Genomic DNA, 18127 nt, shown 5'->3' with positions numbered 1-18127 from the left:
GATGCAGAATTAAAAACTAATAAAGACATAAAAAGAATTTAAGGCAATTATTTTATCACCTGCAGGCTCCCAGCAGCACTTGCCCATAAAGTACCCAGCAGAAAATCTGGCCATATGCTACGGACATTAAAATGATTTCAGAAATACAACACACTGGAGTACATCAAGAAATACTTAGTGATCTAAATGGTTAATTCATTATTTGCCACATTATTCTAGTGGGTGAATGATCATGTGAGAGGTAACATACCATTTACCCAAAAGAGTGCTGTGGCAAAAGCAGGCTATATTGGTGGAGCAGCTCAGAATGATCTGTATACCAGCTGGGTCTAGGCAGGATGATAGCAATCATTGAAAATATTGCACACATGGTTTCACCAGGATACCCTAATGAAAGCAAACGTTATCACAGAGAAACAGCTGATAGTTATTCTCTCATTTATTAGGAAAGTCCAAGTCTTAATAAATTTTCTAAACAAAATGAGCAGAACATATCAATGTGGTAGCTAAAAAAAAAGTGATATAAAGCATTATAAATACAATACCTGAAGGCATGTGATAATCTGGAATTTTATTTTAGGGATGCTGATGTAGCCCTCTCCAATAGGGTTATTTTATTGCTGTAACTAAGTTGTAAAGTTATCTGCAAAAAATGCATTTCTATTTAGAGAAAAAATTATAAAAAATATGTCCACACAAGTTTTAATCCGCATGTGGGCCAGTAATGCTCCTACACTGGAGACTGCTAAGTATTCTAGGTTCCAACAGCAGACAGATCACCTTTGGATCAACTCTAACCTCAAGTTACCTTGAGATTAAATTGCATTTATACTGTATACTCACGTTGGGTTCATTATAAGTCGACGAAAAAAGTAAGTCCAGGTGATATAATCCATTGCATCCTGCTTAGACGTAATAGTTCCAGCAGCAATTTCAGCGTTCAAGTGGTCAGCCAGCACCTCTAACAAGCTGAAGAACAGGAAACAAAAGGATTTAGCTGACTTTATAATCATAAAGACAGGTAATATATTTTGTAGCGTTGTCCATTAAAAGGTTTATTACTTTTAATCTGAAAATATTATATATTTATCTTCCAGTAAAAGAGAAAAGGGGAAGAAGGGGTAATGTAATTGCAAGGTCAGTCATCTTCTTTACATGATAGTGGAATGAAGCTCAAATTATTTTTTGATTGGACCAAGAATGCACAAGTTTAAGTCATTCATGGAACATATTCAGATGGAGCTACTCAATGGTAACTTCTGAATATTGTATGTTGACCATATGATCATGCTGATTTAATCCAATAGAGAATCATATGGAAAGACAAACAGGAAATGAAACAGTGGCAATAGCTTAGCTAATACTTGACAAATACTTCAGGGCTATTAAAAATACATCAAAACTGCTTCCCCCAGATTTTGCCTCATCTTCATCCAATGTAAAAAAAACACAACAACAAAAAGAAGAGCAGCTACTTTTACCCAGAAAGATTTAAACTCAGAATAATAAAAGCAGCTTAAAATGATTCTTAAAAAAAAAGAATACTCAGTCATTAAACAGAACAAAGACCTCCATTAGGGTATCTAATGAGATCATGCCTGGCTAGAGTTCAGAGAATAGCAAATATCCTTAAGGTTCAATCTAATTTTTCTTCTGTTATATCCTTTTTCTTCTCCCAATGTTCTTTTCCTGTTGCTAAAAGTAAAGAATAATCTGGCATGAGTAGCTGTTTTACTGCTCTGTACTGGTGACTGCATGCTTCTAAGGGTCAGAACTGCAGACACTCTACACGAATTGCCCAACAGAAACTGGACAGACTATTCAATAGCTATTCCACAATAATGGAATTCTGGATTTTCTTTTGTTTGTAATGTGCTGTGTTTCAGGCCCCTGATCAGTGAGAGCACAAGGACTGTTAGGAGTTGAGTACTTGAGTCTTACAACTAATAAGTAGACAATGGCTTTTAGAAAAGACATTAATTAAAAAAATGTGAAGTTTCCTTTTACAAATTGGAAATACTACACAAAACTGATAAATCCGCTCTTTGGTAAAACAGATGGGGAAGCATTCCAAAACTAAAAACCTCCCCAAAACCCCAACCAGTATCTCTTTGAAGTTATGAAATACTCGATCACAAAAGAGACCAAGACAAACCTAAGTTATATAGTTCACAACCTACAGAGAATTTAACAAGATTGTCATTAATACGCAACTCATCTGCAAATTTATCAAATATTCTTTTTTTATAATAAAAGATAGAATATATCAGAACTACAAAGTAAATATAAACACACAGAGCTACTAGTAATATAGACTATTTATAGTCTTCCAACAATGAACAAAGGTGTGATTACTACTCTTATATTGATGATATAATTTCTTTCTTTAGAAACACCACTTCCCAAGGAATCGAGATATTTCCTAGTTTCTGCTAATGCCATGCAGTCTTGATATATCAACATTTAAACATACCACTCTCCTCACCTATTAGCTATCATTTTGAAGAACAACAACTAGACTTTTGTACTAAGTGCAATATCTATTTTAAAAAGAAGTGTGGTTTCCTAAGGAAATGAAGTGTATGTTTCCACATTCTTTGTTTGCAAAAATTGTATGTCTGTCTGTGCACCACCGAAATTAACTTTCAAATACACCAGCCCATTTCAACTACATTTCAAAGGTGGATTACAGACTCTCAAACTCCTACAAGTTTCCTGAGCAGATAGAGGTCCCATTATCACTTATGTTGAGGGATAAAGTTTCCTTAGGAGAACAATACTGTGAATTCTTCGCCACTGAGAAAAGCTTTCAGTAATGTTCATGCTGTATTAGATGTCTGAACATTGCTCCATGAGACATTCCTCTACAGGAGACAAATGTAACTAGTTTGGCTTCTCACTGAATAACTAAATATATTAAAAATACCCAAACCAAGGCACAAATTACATTATGCTGGACAGCAAATTTTGCATCCACTAGGTTCCAAGAAACTGCAAAATGGTGATGTTTCTACACTTCTCACAAAAATCTTGCAATTTTATAGGGAAAAACATGTTAAAATTGTATTACTAAAAGTTTATACCATGTAAACTTGAACTTCTTGAACTTTTGAGATTTTCACAAATGTGATATCTACAATGATACAAATATTCTAGGTAAAAAGTGCTAGAAACTCACCTTGTATTTTTCCTATTTGTAACTTGTCAGAGAACTTCAAAGAGGGTTCTGAGGATCATGGATGGCTGCCCTACAACACTGGTCTTGAAGAACAGTTTGTGCTTTCACATGTCTGAGACAACACCCCAAAATGGAGAGGCATTTGTGGTATTATTTGGGAATGGACAGATGAGCTCAGCAGTGCTTCAAAACTCATGGAAGAAAAGATTTTTCTACATAAAGATGGGTAATTTCTTTTTTTTAAATTGGCTTCCTCTTGACCCCAGTGCTTAGGACTTAACCAGCACAGGAATTTTGTTTCCCTTTCCTCTATCCCTCATTTATAGTATTATTTATGGTTTGATCAACTTTTCTGATTGCTTTAAATTTACCTTGATTCCACTGGGAAAGGTTCATAAAGGAATTTTTTGTAGAAGTCTTTCTTAATATCATGAACTAGAATGACAGCTTTTCCTTGGTCATCGAACTGTGGTCTGCCAGCACGCCCCATCATCTGCAGCACATCTGCCAAAGAGACAATAATGTATAAACCAAATATTTGTTTGGATGTATAAAAAATGTATTTCGGTCTGTAGAATGTACAATATAGGTTTTCTGCATTACTTTGGCCTTGTATACCCTATTGACTTTGACCCTTCTAAGCTTTTTTTCCATCTCAGATAAAGTTATGATGACCTTTCTGTCTGAGACAATCTTCTAGTATACTTAAAAGACCACCCATTACAATGAAATCTAGACTTATATCTAATATAAATTACCTTTATCCTTTTTTCATTCCACATCCATCCCTCATTTTATCACATGCAATTTAAGATGATGAGTAAGAAAACTCATGAAGGCTACAATGACAATTGTTTATCACTTCCTAATTTTCAAACACTTAACTTCAAACTTACACCATTTCCTCATGTAGGCTTTTCTGCTAGATACGATTTCCTAGGTTTTGAGTATTTTAGAGATAAACTGGTACAGGCAATTTCTAATTACTGAGCACTATGATATTTACCATTCACACAGGTTATATTAGTTATTAACACTGGAGTAGAGATGGTTTCATATTGTATGTTGTCCCTACATAACAATATACAGATTTAAAAGCTGGTTCAGTCACGCTAACTACACACCAGTACTTGTAAATACTAATTAATGACTTCTATAAACATTGGAAATACTAGTTTATGCAAAGCATGCTCAACTTGCTACCTGCCCCCAAGGATATGCATGCTTATCATCTATTTGTTTGTCTTCTCTTCATTTGAGAAGTGCATCTGCACGGGTTGTTTTTTGTCTCATTCACCAGAGCTTTGAATCCTTTCTGGTACCTCCAACTGCTGTTTAACTTAGAAGAAACAATGGAAAGCAATTCATAAGTTTTACACCTTTATTTTTAAAGTTTTAATGTTTTGTGTATTCCATATGAGCTCTATCATACCTGCCCCGTATGTGGCTTGAGGCACCTGGCATTTTGAAGAGATTTATTTGAGTTAAGAATCAGTAAGCTTTTGGCCCAGAGCTCTATTGAGCAAGGAAAATCCAGAAAGTAAAGAATGGGATACAGCAGCTGACCATAACAGGAGAAACAAACAGCCCAATTGTGAGTTTTTAGTAACACATTTTCACCTGTGTATAGAAAGCAATGTTTTTTATTGGTTTATTCCTTTTGTTAGCTTAGGAGTGACATTTAGATGTAAAACGAAACTAGTTCAAATCTGCTGCTTCTGAATAGGTATGTGCACAGGAGGCTGATGAAACAACTTCTTGCTATTCTATGTGGTAAATTAAATTGTGCATCATACCACATAGGAAATGGATTTACCAAAAAGCGTCAGGAAATTATTTTTGCCAATATCCACTATGTAATTATCCAAACTCAATATTTTCATTACTGACTATATGTTGCTTGGCTGCTCCTAATCACTGGACTAAACTCCTGAAATATTAAAAAATGATCCAAACTGGCTGACTAAATAAATGACTGTTAACTGAGAAAAAGCCCTCCCCAAAACCTCTGACTTCACTCAAAGAAGCACTCTTGCTTGTTTTGAAATTGCTGAACACTCCAGAGTGATTCATTCTGCCCTCAGCTGCTTCCTTGGAGCCAAATGCATTCCTGACACAGAAAGGTAACTTCAGTAGGGAGAAACCAAGTAATACCATGATGGAACATTGAAGGCATAACTTGAGGGCAGCATTAAAGACAGTATTGAGAAACTTTTGGAAGTATTTCAGAAAGAAATTAATTACATTTTTATTTTATTGCTGCAGCAAAACTGTACTACCTATCCACAGAAGTTCCAGATGCATAAATATTCTCTAGAAAGTTAAAAATAAAAATGCTTTAGGGAAACCACACATGTTTCTTCATAAAATAAGGAATCTGCATTTTCTGTTGCAGTGCAAACAACAAAATCTGAATGCTTCCATCACAGATGGTGGTATTCCAATCACCCCTTCCCCTGCCCCAAGTCTTACTGAAAATTCAGGAATTGAACAACACCCAGTGTTAAAGTTACCTGAATTAAAAAAGGCAATAAAGAGTGAAAGTCTCAGCATTCCCTAAAGGCTTTGTGTGAGCTTTACAACAGATTTCTAAAACAGCACAGTGAGTCCGCACTGTTTATTGAGGCCCTGATTTCTCTTAAATATATTATTTTCTCTATTACTGATTTCTGACAGTGCCATGGATTCAACATAAAATTTAAAACTTCCATTGATTTCTTTCCTCGCCACTTTTCCCCGTTCAGTAACAAAGCCAATCAACGGCGATCCTCTGGCCAGCACGAGCGCGATGCGGGTTCGCTGCAGAGACTGTTTTCACTGAGTTTACGTCAGCCAAAATCTGTCACAAAATACAAGTGTGCATGGCTGAGATCCCAGGTCAGACCAGAATCTTTGAACAAGAGAGTTGGTCTGGAAATTGATCCCAAGTTTCCTGCAGAGCACTAATCACTAAATTAAGCTCTATGATGGGTTACTTGAAGAAGTAACTCCTGTAGTATTTTCAGTTTGAGCTTTTTTTACATTACTAAACTTCTCTTGCTGAAAAGACAGTGCATGGCTAAAAAGATGCAAGCTCTGTATTTACCTAACAAATACCATTTAGATTGTCCTCAGGTGAACACTTTGCTGGCGTAGTATAGGAACATTTAATAATAAACTTTCTCTTCTGAAAAGAGAAAGGGAAAAAAGAACAGGAAACCTGGAATAAATTTAGCTTGTCCTCATTCTTCAAACTTAGTACCATCCACACAAATATTCTCCCTGTCTGAATTCTGAAAAAAGATCTTCCATGGTTCACTTTCTTCAGCTTGTTGAAATCACTGCAGAACAGCTTATGAAAACTGGAGTTTACTGGAGCCAGAAAGCATCAAAAGTCTGTATCAAGCCATAAAATCAAAAATTTAATTTAGCTGCTTATTTCTGAAGTTTCCCTTATATCACTGAAGATACCAGGCCAGTTAAGGATTTTTGTTTACTACCAAGTGACTATGTATACATTTTATTTTCTATTATGTGTGTGATTCAACTGTTGCATTTCAAACCATGGCTAAGTTTATTGTTAAACATTTGTTTCTATTTAGAAGAGGTTTAAGAAATGAAAAAAAAAATTGCATGCTTGCAAAGTTCCTTTTATACAATTACCTAGTTAACTAGATATGGCTTTATTTTGTTCGTTTAATGTCTATTTTGGGTGATACACATTAAAGGAATTTAGCAAGAAAAAAGATCTGTGAAACCGAAATATTTTTATTATTGCATAAAATCTTAAGAGTACTCTTACAACTTGCATTAAACAAAGAAAAAACCCTTACCTCATCTCTCCTAGCCTTTATCCAAATTCAGTTACTAAATAATTCAGGTCATTTGCATGCGCTTGAAATTCATTTCAGCATATGAACATTTCCATAATTTATGTGAGTACCTGTAATGGGATAATCCACGTAACGCCTTGTTTTTCCATCGTAGTATTCTGTTCCTTTAACAATTACTAAATGAGCTGGAAAATTTACACCCCAAGCTAATGTGCTTGTGGCAATAAGAACCTAAGACAAAAAGAAAGATTAATGAGGTATATGTAACAAAAAGCCAACTTTTAAAATTCCATGTAAAACTCATTACAGCAGGATTCAAAAAGAACACATGTACCTGGATTTTGCAGTTCACAAACAATTCTTCCACAGTTTTCCTGTCCCTTTCATGCAGACCCGCATGGTGCATGCCTATTCCAAAAGCAAGTGTAAGCTTCAGATTTGAATCTCTAACTGTGGCTATAATGTCATTCATCTGTAACAGAAAGAATAATTGCATGCTTTAAAACAGATTACTGAGAAATTTTAAACCTCTAGGTTTCTTATCTTTATTTTTTTGTTTTTGTAGCAATGATAATTTGCTCAATGCAGCTTATACAAGCAGAAAATCAGAGCCTTCTTCAGTCTCTGAAAAGACTGGTTTTGTCTAAAAAAAAAACTATATTAACAATGGGGGTGGAATAGAAAATGCACATGACTTTATTGACATGCTAAGTAACGCAGACAAGGAAATGAAAATGCTGAAAATATCTTGACAGGTCTGGCAAATACTGTGAATTCTGTTCTGTGTTTGTTTAATGCAATCCCTCGTATCAAAGGGGTTAGAACTAGTATAAAAACATAGCAAATCCCTGCAACCAGTAACATAATAACAGTCATAAAAAATAAATTTGGCTCTCTCTAATGCCTTTGAACAGATAGACTGTTCCTCAGTTTGGTAATTTTGCAGTTGTTATTCATCAAGAAAGCTTCCTACTCACATGCTGAAATGCAAATTAATTTGAAAATTTTTTTTGGAGTGTGAGTTTGTAATTTATAGACTCAAATTCAGTAGCGAAGTCCAACATTAAGTGTGTTCATTTAAAACTCTCAGAAGTCCAGATAAAAAGCTATTTTTATTACTATTACTAATTCTTTAAAATCTGATGTCAATGACTCTTGGAATCATTTTCCCTACTATGAAATCTATCTTTCTTGCCTATGTTTTCAAATCATAAATTTGATAATAAGCTTATTATTTTTTGTAGATGACCTCAGTGAAAATTCTCTTAGTAACAATGCACAAAACAGTCTTGTTAAGTGATTCTACCCTTCAAAATGATTTTTACTGTTTTATTTCTAAGGTCATTTTTTATTTTATGTGATTTTAATATAATTATAGCCAGGAACTTTAAAATTTATGCTCTTATTAGTGGTTTCCTGGTGCCACCAGCAGTGGCATGATGATATTGCATACTTAGGGCAGAATCATTCATGGTCATGGGAGGTATAGCCAAGGTTAGAGAAAAAAATAGTAAGGCAGAACAAATTAGTCAGGGTAACTGAATAATCTGGACATAGTGTTCAGCCTCATCTCAGACTGAGTTCTGTACTGAGATACGATAGCTGCGTGACTACAGTGATATCTTCATGTCTATTTAGGACTCTGAGGTGCTTCACTTCTGATGTTCAAGATTGTAAACTCTCTAAATATTTCCTGGGTATTTATGGTTCTCAGACCTTAATGTGAATAAAATGATTCACACATCTAAACTCAAGTAACATGTTGCTACTATTATAAAAAGAACCTTTAAAAGGCACTAAAAAATCCAGAGGATATAACAGTCTGTGTTGAGGATTTTAAAACAAACAAACAAACAAACAAACAATATAGATTTTGTAAATCAATCAATTTTTTCAGGGAGAGTAAATTGCAAAGCATTTCAAAAGTCTATTTGTTGAAGTAGTCTTGACTAACGGAACCACAACTGATGGCAGTAACAGAGAAACTAATTTAAAAAAAGAATTGTTCAGCTTTTGACAGATCAATCAATTTCATCTGTCAATGAAAGCTCCTAAACTTTATTTCCTCACACAATGCAGTTGCCTGGATGTTCCTGAGAGTTCCCTGTACTATAACACACGGAAGGTTTGTTATATAAACTGATCTAGCACATACGAAAGAAAAGGGTGCTTACAGAAGAAAAGAGTGAAAGGGTCCATAAAACATTAAAAAGAAAGGGAGCAGAAAGAAAAAATCCCAATGAATTGAGAAGTGAAGAGGGGATAAGACCATTTAGGAAAGGGAAGCAAGAAGAGGGGTAGATAAGTCGAAGAGAGTAAAGAGATGAATGAAAGGAGGATATGTTAAAGGATAAAGTTTATCTATCTAGATACAATCAGCAAACCTTTGATTTCTCTAGTCAACATGTAGACATGTGACTTCAGTGTAGACAACATGAATTATGACCCATCTTAAAGAGTTTTTCTTCTAAGACTAAAAAATGTCTGGATAAAATGGGAACCCATATACTGTTTTCTCTAGAATTATGACAATCAATATTCAGTACAAAAATACTGTCAAACCTATTAATGATTTTTTTTTGCTACAGGTTTATTAAATGGTACTAGTACAGCATAGGCTCCTTACGTCTATGTACACACTTTGAGAAATAATAACTATATATATATTTTTTTTTACAGGAAATTAAGATAAAAAAGTAGAAAACAAAATAGGTAAATAAGTGAAAAACAAAAAAATGCATTTACATTTTAGTCAGTTTCTGCATTCAAGAATTGACAAAAGATACTACATTGCTGAATTAATTTTTCTTCTCCCTACCAAGAAACAGCACCTTACGATAGTTATGTCTTTAACATAAGAGAACGAGCCAATTCCAAAGAAATTTATTTCATTATTCACATCAAAAGAGCACGATACTGGGAAAATAATGAATCTAAACCCCCTTTTCCTCTAGAACAGTACAGGGATCAAATTAGCTGACTGGGATTAGTCTATAGTGATTAGACTGCTCCTTCAGCACACAGCAGTTTTACACTGGGAGCTTTTCCAGTACACAACCTGAGCTAAACCTTTCTGCCATAGAGTTGCCAGCACAAAACATCCTAAATTCACACTGCTGGGAATTTATTCAAAGATGTGCTTCTTGCTTTTACAATCAGTGGTGGTTATTTTTTTCCCCTCTGACTCGTATTACAGCGGCAGCCTGTGGTGCTGTTAGTCATACCTGCAAAGCAGTGTAATTTACCACAGGAAAACTAAAGAACCCTTAGCAGGGGCACTGGCGCAGGCACTGCTATCCTGTCATTTTAGCAGCAGGGAATCCTAGTCATTTTTAGCTGACCCCTTACTTTCACATAAATCACTGTAATAAACATAACTGTTTTACCCATAGGCACAATGCACGGCTTAAAATTCTCATGACAATTTATTTAGAAATGTAACTCCCTTATGTCAGTGTAGTTAAGAATATTATAATTTTCTATTAAGAAATAATGGCACAATTAATAGGTTCATTAACCAGAAACAGACACAGCATTATGACAATAAAACAAATCTAACATTTCTGAATTGTTATGACTCAATTACTATTTATCTCTCTGAAAACTACAGTAATGTAGTTTTACTCACAGAAAGATACATGAAATATATCTTACCTTAAGAACAGAAAAATTATAATAAAATAATACAAGGAAATACACATCTTACTGGCATTAAAAACCCTGTAAAACACCAATGCAGGGAACTTAATGCCAGGAAGGGATTTTTCCCTGGACTCACAGGATCGGGCCCATGCTGAAAAGTTTTGCTGTTTTTTTTTCCTTTCTTCTTCTGAATAAAGAAAAATATCTCCTGAAAACCAATTTCGGAACCTGGTAGCATTGCAAAATATTTGTTCTAAAAAATAAACTTTATTTCTATTTTCTATTCTAATTTCTAAACAAGCCAGATTTTTTTCAAACTACTAAGTAGTCATCTTCTTTGTCCCTGCACATATGTAAACTGTTGAACCATTTACTTTAAGCTAATAGAACTTTTTTTTAATATTTTAAATTTATTATACTTAAAAAGCTTTTGTAGAAAGATAGGATTCCATTTAAGCAGATACATTACCCTGTGCCTGAAATACATTCCAGTCAGAGTATAATTCAGCAAGTTGATGACAATGCTGGCTCCAAAAGAAAGGAGGAGACCAGATTGGACAAGAATGAGCTAACAGATTGTGCAGCCCAATTCTGTCCCTTTGAGTGTGATATATTGTTTCAAGATGCTAAAACCCCATACTTTCTCAAAGCATATCTGTTGTGCTGGTTTTCCCATTTTCACAGAATCCTCATTATTAGTACTCTCTACTCTTTTCAAAGCACGTCAGACTCAGACCATATGCCACTGAATAATGCTTATCAATTGTCTAAAATGCCCAATAGAAGAAAGATCTGCCAAACAAAAGAATCGTGAAAGTTATGAAGTCTTTTACAAAAATAATTACATATTTCACATCTGCTACAGATGTTAAGTGAAATAAAAACATCTCCTTGTTGTAACTAAATGTTAATTTTAATGACACACTTTTGTGTCATAAAACCAACATCTTGTAGAAGGAAGCTGAACTTCTATAATGACTGAAACACTTAGAAATCATTCTTGGGTACTCTCCTGATCTTTAAAGGCAGAGAAAATAAAAATCTTACAAAATTATTTTTGATGAATAGTTGGCTTATACTTCAGAACTATCCCACACTGAACAAGCTGGTTAAAAGAACTCAAATAAGATTATTCAAGGAACATTTTCAAATGTGTTTTAAACAGTTGAGATACATTATTAAACCATAATAATACATTAAAGCATAATAATATAACAAAACATTTAACACTAAAAGACACATTTAAATGACAGCAATATGCCTGTTCATGACACAGACCAGATTTTTCTATTCCTGTTTTATAGCACCACATTACCTCAAAACATTAACATGGAGATAATAGGTTGTTTGATTTAAAGGTTAGAGAAGGAAAAGCCATCTTTTGTCTTTCCAAGAATTCTTAGGATTTTTTTGGTTGGTTTTGGTTTTTTTTTCTTTGTTTGGTTTTATTAACAATGCAAACCAACTATTGGTAAAATTTAATTCCCTTTCATACATATGGCTATGTGTATTTCCACACAGTGTACAAACACACATGTACTAATCCATAATTATTGCAAACATATTTATACAGTCACATGTAAAATGGCAAAATCAGGATGGGTCTGATTCATTCTTTTGGAGTCAACGAATGTCCTGTATTCAAGGGCCCTTGAATTCAGTGGAGGCAAACTATTGCCTGATATGGATACTATTGAATATTACTGCAGGTATATTTGTGCTAAAGGATATTAGTTATTTCTAGAGGTTTCATAAAGAACAGTCTTAACAAGATGCAGATGGCCAAATGATGCACAAAGCAGAACGCAAAAACCATTGCGGTTAAAGTTAAAACTATGTACACTGGTAAATTTCTCCTCCATCCTTGCACTGTAAATATATATTTAAAAAAAAAAATCCAAGTATCTGGACAGGGAATAAATTTTAAAAGAAACCTCACCAAACAAATGAGAAAACACTCTGCTTGTCTGCTGGTGAGAATTGTATTCTAACTTCAAACAATAAACCATAAATACTACTTTTGTATTTTTGTTTTAGGTTAAAAACAAAAAGCTGTAAAAACATTAGAGAAAAATAAATAAACTGAAAACTTGATTCTAATAAATTATGTTGTAAAAAGATTGCAACATTTTCTGCCACCACAGATGTAGATGCAATTTCTGACAGAGAAGGACTTGTTCCTCTTTAGTCAGCTCCTAATGTAGAACAGTGTAACTGATTTTACCCAAGCTGACTATCAGAAACTGGTGGTACTGTCTATTTCCAAAATGATAATCTGAGATATTGTCCCTTTTAACAAGATAAGTAATGGGTCAAAAGCTTGAACATGACAGTCCTGGCTGACAAGTCCAAATTAGAATTTGGTAGGAATGGTACATTTAATGGTACATTGCTAGGAATGGTACATTTAAAAATCCTCTAATGATTATACAAAAAAACCCCAAAACCCCATGGTAAGCATAACATTTTCTTTTACCATGGGCATGCTGGCATCAAAGAACAAAAAAAAGAAATGAAGAACCACTCTATTTACAGATGCAATCTCCTCTTTGAGATGCACTGCCCATTCACATTTCTGTCATGACGCACCTTTGGTGCACCTGATGCACCAAAAGCATAACCAGGACAATCTTTACAGAGTCATGACTAATGAAAAGTCCCTGCCACTAGTGTAGATGGCAAGGAAAACAGCTTCTGCTGCTGGGGCATATTATAAGAGGGATAAATTTTCAAATGTGTACGGACAACACAACATACAGAAAAATTAAAAAACATCTCTAAGGGTCTAAAGGGAACTATTCTTTTTTTCCTAGAGACTGCCCACTCATACTCTGGGTGAACTGTAGCACTGCTGCTTAAATCCTGTAGAATGTCTGCATGTGCAGTTGGAAAAAGTAGTGGTGAGCTTTAAAGCATCAGCTACAAAGCCTGGTAAGTGGGGCATTTCAAACCACATTGGAGGCTTCCTTGGTCAGGCTAAAGTATATGTAATACATGAGGTCTTTGAGTGGCCATTTCTTCACAAAAAACCCATGCATATGGCCTGAAACTTAGTTGGATAGATTCTATGAAACAAATTTAACTATTGTAGTGCAGCAGCAGGTCCAAAGGAACTGTAAAACTGAGCAGTATTAGAAACAGCAAGTGTCATTAAGTACTGGCCAGTTTTTTGAAGATTGACTGCTGTCTCAGCTTTCTAAATACCGTTCAACTTTCTGAATACTGTAATGGGTATGAGCCAAAACCTGCTTATCATGCATGAAATTCAAGGAAAAACTCCAGAACCATTCCCAAAACCTAATGGAGCTGCCTAAAACACATATATTTTTCAGTAGATGCCTGTATAACAAATTTCCTTCTCGACAATAGTTCAGTTGCACCTGTTAGATAATGACTCCTTTGAGGGAAAGAACATTTTGTATGATTCTTCCACGATCCAGGCATGCTGTTATGTACTTTGGTGGCAACAGCTGAAGGGTTGTTTCTGTTTGTAAGTTTTACATACAAATATGTATTCCAGAGGGTTCATGCAAGTTCATGTCATTTAAAATATAACTGATTGATTTATTGCCTGAATTTGATATTTGGATCTGGGTGGCAAAAATGCAAGTGGATTTGCCTGTTATCTGAGAGTACTGTGAAAAGCGGCCTGGAAGTTTGTGAACAGAATCATTCATCACAAGCTTCAAATGAGCCTGGTTTACCACCACAGGGAGAATCTCTGCAGAGATGATGAGAGAAGCAAAGACGGTGGCATAGCTGATAAACAAAGATCTAGTGCTGGTAACAACACATTAACAAAGGTTCAGTGCTGGTCTCTGCTGATTTCCAGTCTCTTCCCCACAAGGCCTGAATCTCTCTGATACCATCACAAAGAAGAACAAAAGAAAAATACTTTTAATGGCTGTAAGAATCTGTCTCTACCTCAACATCAGTCCTTTAGATGCTATTATGGATGGCATTGTTTTAGAACATTTTAAGAAGCCTTAAGAAATCTACTGGGAAGCTAACACAAACAGACGAACTTTTAGCCATCATGTAACAAACCCAATTACACCATTAAACAAACTTAACTAATGAGTTCTCAAAGGAATCTTATGTCAGCCAAAATTAATATTATACAAATAAGGCTGACTGAAGAAAAATGCCATGGTCTGCTGTACAGCTTGTTAACTTTGTATACACCCATGAAAAATGTCTTATATCTCAAAATACTTCCCAGTTAAGAATTACAACTATTTTGAAAATAATTTGTCTGTAAGTCCCCCTAAAGGAACAGTGGTTGGCAAAAAAACCCAAAAAAACAAATGGAAAAAACTGACAGGAAAAAAAAGTGCTGTTTAAAAGGCAGAAACAATTTAATTCTTCTAAGTGGTCCATTTTAATCCCATATGGCATTGAGAAACACTTGAAATTTTGGACAAGGCTTTAAGACACAGAATAGCTACTACAAAGCATTTGCTAGTTCTACTATTCAAACTTTAAAATTTTATGGTGGTCTGGAGAGAATTTTGTCTATTTCACATCTAAGCTTGACTTTAATATTACTTGAGATTAAATTTTTAAATTAAAACCCCCCTAAATTATGATTAGTTTTTATTATTATTAGATTATTATTAAAGAATTAGGCAGGTTATACACTATGTATGTAGCACTACTAGAGCTTTGTCCTTTGCTTCAATGTCAAATGAAACTCAGGCTAATCATGCTCATTTAAAACACAAAACTACAAACTAGTCCCATAATTGCCCAAAGAAATGTCCACTTGAAATTGTGGGTACTTCAAACAGAATTGTGTTCTGCATAATAGTGGTAAGATATAACAACTTAGAACTTAATCCTCAGTCTTTTACATTTACGTAATCAGACCTGAGTAACTTGGTAGGTACCTCATGCTCCAAACATTCAGCTTATTAATTCAAATACAAATCATATGCAAATGTTATTAAACTAATAAATGCAAAGTCTGCTTGTCCTTGTTGGCTCCTATTTCAAAACCTTCAGAGGCTTATTCTGAAACATGAAATTCAAAGACTCCTAATAGAAAACCCTTTTCCAGCAAGTGAAGAAGCTTCAGTTACAGTTCTTTTTGGAATAGCAGTGGCTCCCAGGACATGGGGAGACTATTCATATTAATGCAAGTCATTTAGGGCAAACTGCCTGGTGCATATTCTAATTGTAGGTGAGATTACTACAGTAAACCAGCACAAGATACAAGAGTACTCTACTAAGTAATAACAACTTGGATATGAAATGTTTCTAACAAGTTCAAGGAAACATTAAATAGAGGTTATACAGCTAGAAAAGCATCATCAAGCTGAGATATGCTTTATTAAGTGTGGTTTATCAGCCAAGACAGCCATTTTCTGTTTTAAAATCCATCCAAAACAGGAAAGATAAAGATGTTATGCTTCATCTCTGAAAAATCCCATTTTATTTTTTGGCTAAGAGCAAAGAAACACAAACAATACAATCCAGAAACCTATACTTTTTTGGTATATAATATTTATAATTGTATAACCATTGATAAAACTGTTGATATATAAATATTCATACAGTATTTAACTTGGATTTTATATTTATGATTCCTGCATTTTGCTGTGTTTTGACCATAAATTATCATAGAAATTCCTAGTAGAAGATTTGCACTAATTGGAAAAAGCTAGTCTCCAAAATGTAGAAAATTTGAATATTGAGCAGAAAAACCTTTTTTGCAACAATGATATACTATGATCAGGACCATTAGTGCAGAGTGAAATAAATAATACTGCATTCAGAGCAGGTGCTGAACTGAGTGAATTAAATATAATCTGGTATACAGTTTGAAGAATGCAGATAAAAAGAATATTGAATGGTTGCTTATTATTTAGCCATCATTCATCTATTGCAGTAAACAGAAGATTAAAAAAAGAAGAAAATGTAATTAAAGAGTATATTGCTTGAAAAAGAACAAAAATTAAACCTTTCTGCAAGCATTTTTTAACATCTGAGTGTTTGACTTTGCAATCTTTATATTTTTAAAACAAAGATACTGGCAGAAGCTTTCTTTACTTTTTTTATATCATTTATTTCTTTCATTGATATGCAAGACTGAACCATTGCTAAATGATTGGTTCTGCAGTATATCTATCTAGGAATATAGGTGGATGCATGTATATACATAGGTATATATATTCACACAGATACACATGCATATATATATACATAATGCATCTTATGAGAATGATGATTTTTCTCTTAAAACAGTGAAAGAGATTTGGTTTAGATTTCAGCCCAACATCTATATATCACAGATGTCCAGCTGTAAACTTTAGAGAGCACTAGCCCTCTTTCTTTTTGTCTTATCTTGGTATCAAAGACTTGCACCATGTGATATATGTTGTCTGGGACCATGGAACTAGCATGAATAAGATACGCAGGAAAAAACAAAGATAAAAGAGTTTGTGTTCTGAAGTTCAGCTCTTGCACAGACGTTTCTATAGCCTTAATGCTGTCACTACTTTTAATTCATAGGGAAATTTAGCATATGCACAACTCTTTCAAGATCTACCCTCAAACAACTCTTTTGTTTCAGATGAATTTTTTTTTTCAAACATCAATAAGATAGAAGCAAAGGACAAATAAGGAAGGTAAAATGATTCTACCTCTCTTTCATCCATCTTCAGCCATTGTTTGGGATCATCCTCTGTGGCTAGGAAAGCTATGAGATCTAAGGCAGTAAGCCGTGTCTGACGTCTAGATGACACAAAAATAAGAACAGGCTTGGCTGGAGAATGACTCCGAATTGCTGTTGAGCAAAACAGAATTTGAGAATTAGACCCTTTAATGACAGAAATGAATTTCTCTTTGCAATCCCATGACAGCTGAAAGACCTCCCTGCAGATGACACTGAGGTATGTCTACTGAGCCTCTATTCTGCTGGATGGATACAACTGAGGTGAGAATACACCACCTCTGAACCAAAGGCCATAAAACTACGCTTAGCTGAGTCTCAATTTCCCTTCAGCTACTTCAGTGAACACTGTGAGCTAATTAAGAGAACCATTTATGAGAAAAAAAAAAACAACAGCAAAACACCACAAAACCTAGACAAGCCTTCCAGACTTCACGCTTGCCAATTTCTCTATCTCAGCCTAATAAGTATGTTAATGTTTTTTATACACTGTTGGGATATGTTGTCTCAGACTCTGTGCCATGAAGGTCTAAAATTTGTTTTCTGCCTGACCCAGAGCTCAAACTACATAAACTCAGCCTACAGAGGCTCACTTCAATCTACCAGTATCAGAAAACACAAAAAAAAGTATAAAGTGACTTTTCAATAGCTGCTGTGAAAGTGGGCACGACAGTACAAGAGAGCTTTGTTTCTGTGCCAACTAACTAGTCTGATATATTTAAACCAATTATGATGTATTTAAACCAATTACATTTTGGGACTTTTTAAAAAAGCATTTTCTTGCTCAGCCCATCTTTGAAAAGTTTCAGGTTGCAGTGAAAT

The 18127-nt window shown here is 34.5% G+C and overlaps 1 protein-coding gene across 1 annotated transcript in view; it reads right to left on the bottom strand.

The window, feature by feature from the left end:
* Positions 1-18127, bottom strand: part of ASCC3 (activating signal cointegrator 1 complex subunit 3) — a 254485-nt gene that overhangs the window by 48655 nt on the left and 187703 nt on the right. The window contains exons 30-34 of the mRNA XM_066179496.1: positions 17277-17419; positions 7325-7462; positions 7101-7221; positions 3550-3682; positions 844-969 (exon numbers count right to left, since the gene is read on the bottom strand). Of these exons, the coding sequence (XP_066035593.1) occupies positions 844-969; positions 3550-3682; positions 7101-7221; positions 7325-7462; positions 17277-17419 (661 nt within the window). The remainder of the gene's footprint in view (positions 1-843; positions 970-3549; positions 3683-7100; positions 7222-7324; positions 7463-17276; positions 17420-18127) is intronic.

This window comes from Chamaea fasciata, unplaced genomic scaffold (assembly GCF_029207755.1).
Source record: "Chamaea fasciata isolate MVZ Bird 193981 ecotype frontalis unplaced genomic scaffold, bChaFas1.0.hap1 SCAF_3, whole genome shotgun sequence".
Lineage (NCBI taxonomy): Eukaryota > Metazoa > Chordata > Aves > Passeriformes > Sylviidae > Chamaea > Chamaea fasciata.
Note: the sequence above shows the minus strand (reverse complement) of the source record. Positions and strands in the feature narration are given on the sequence as shown.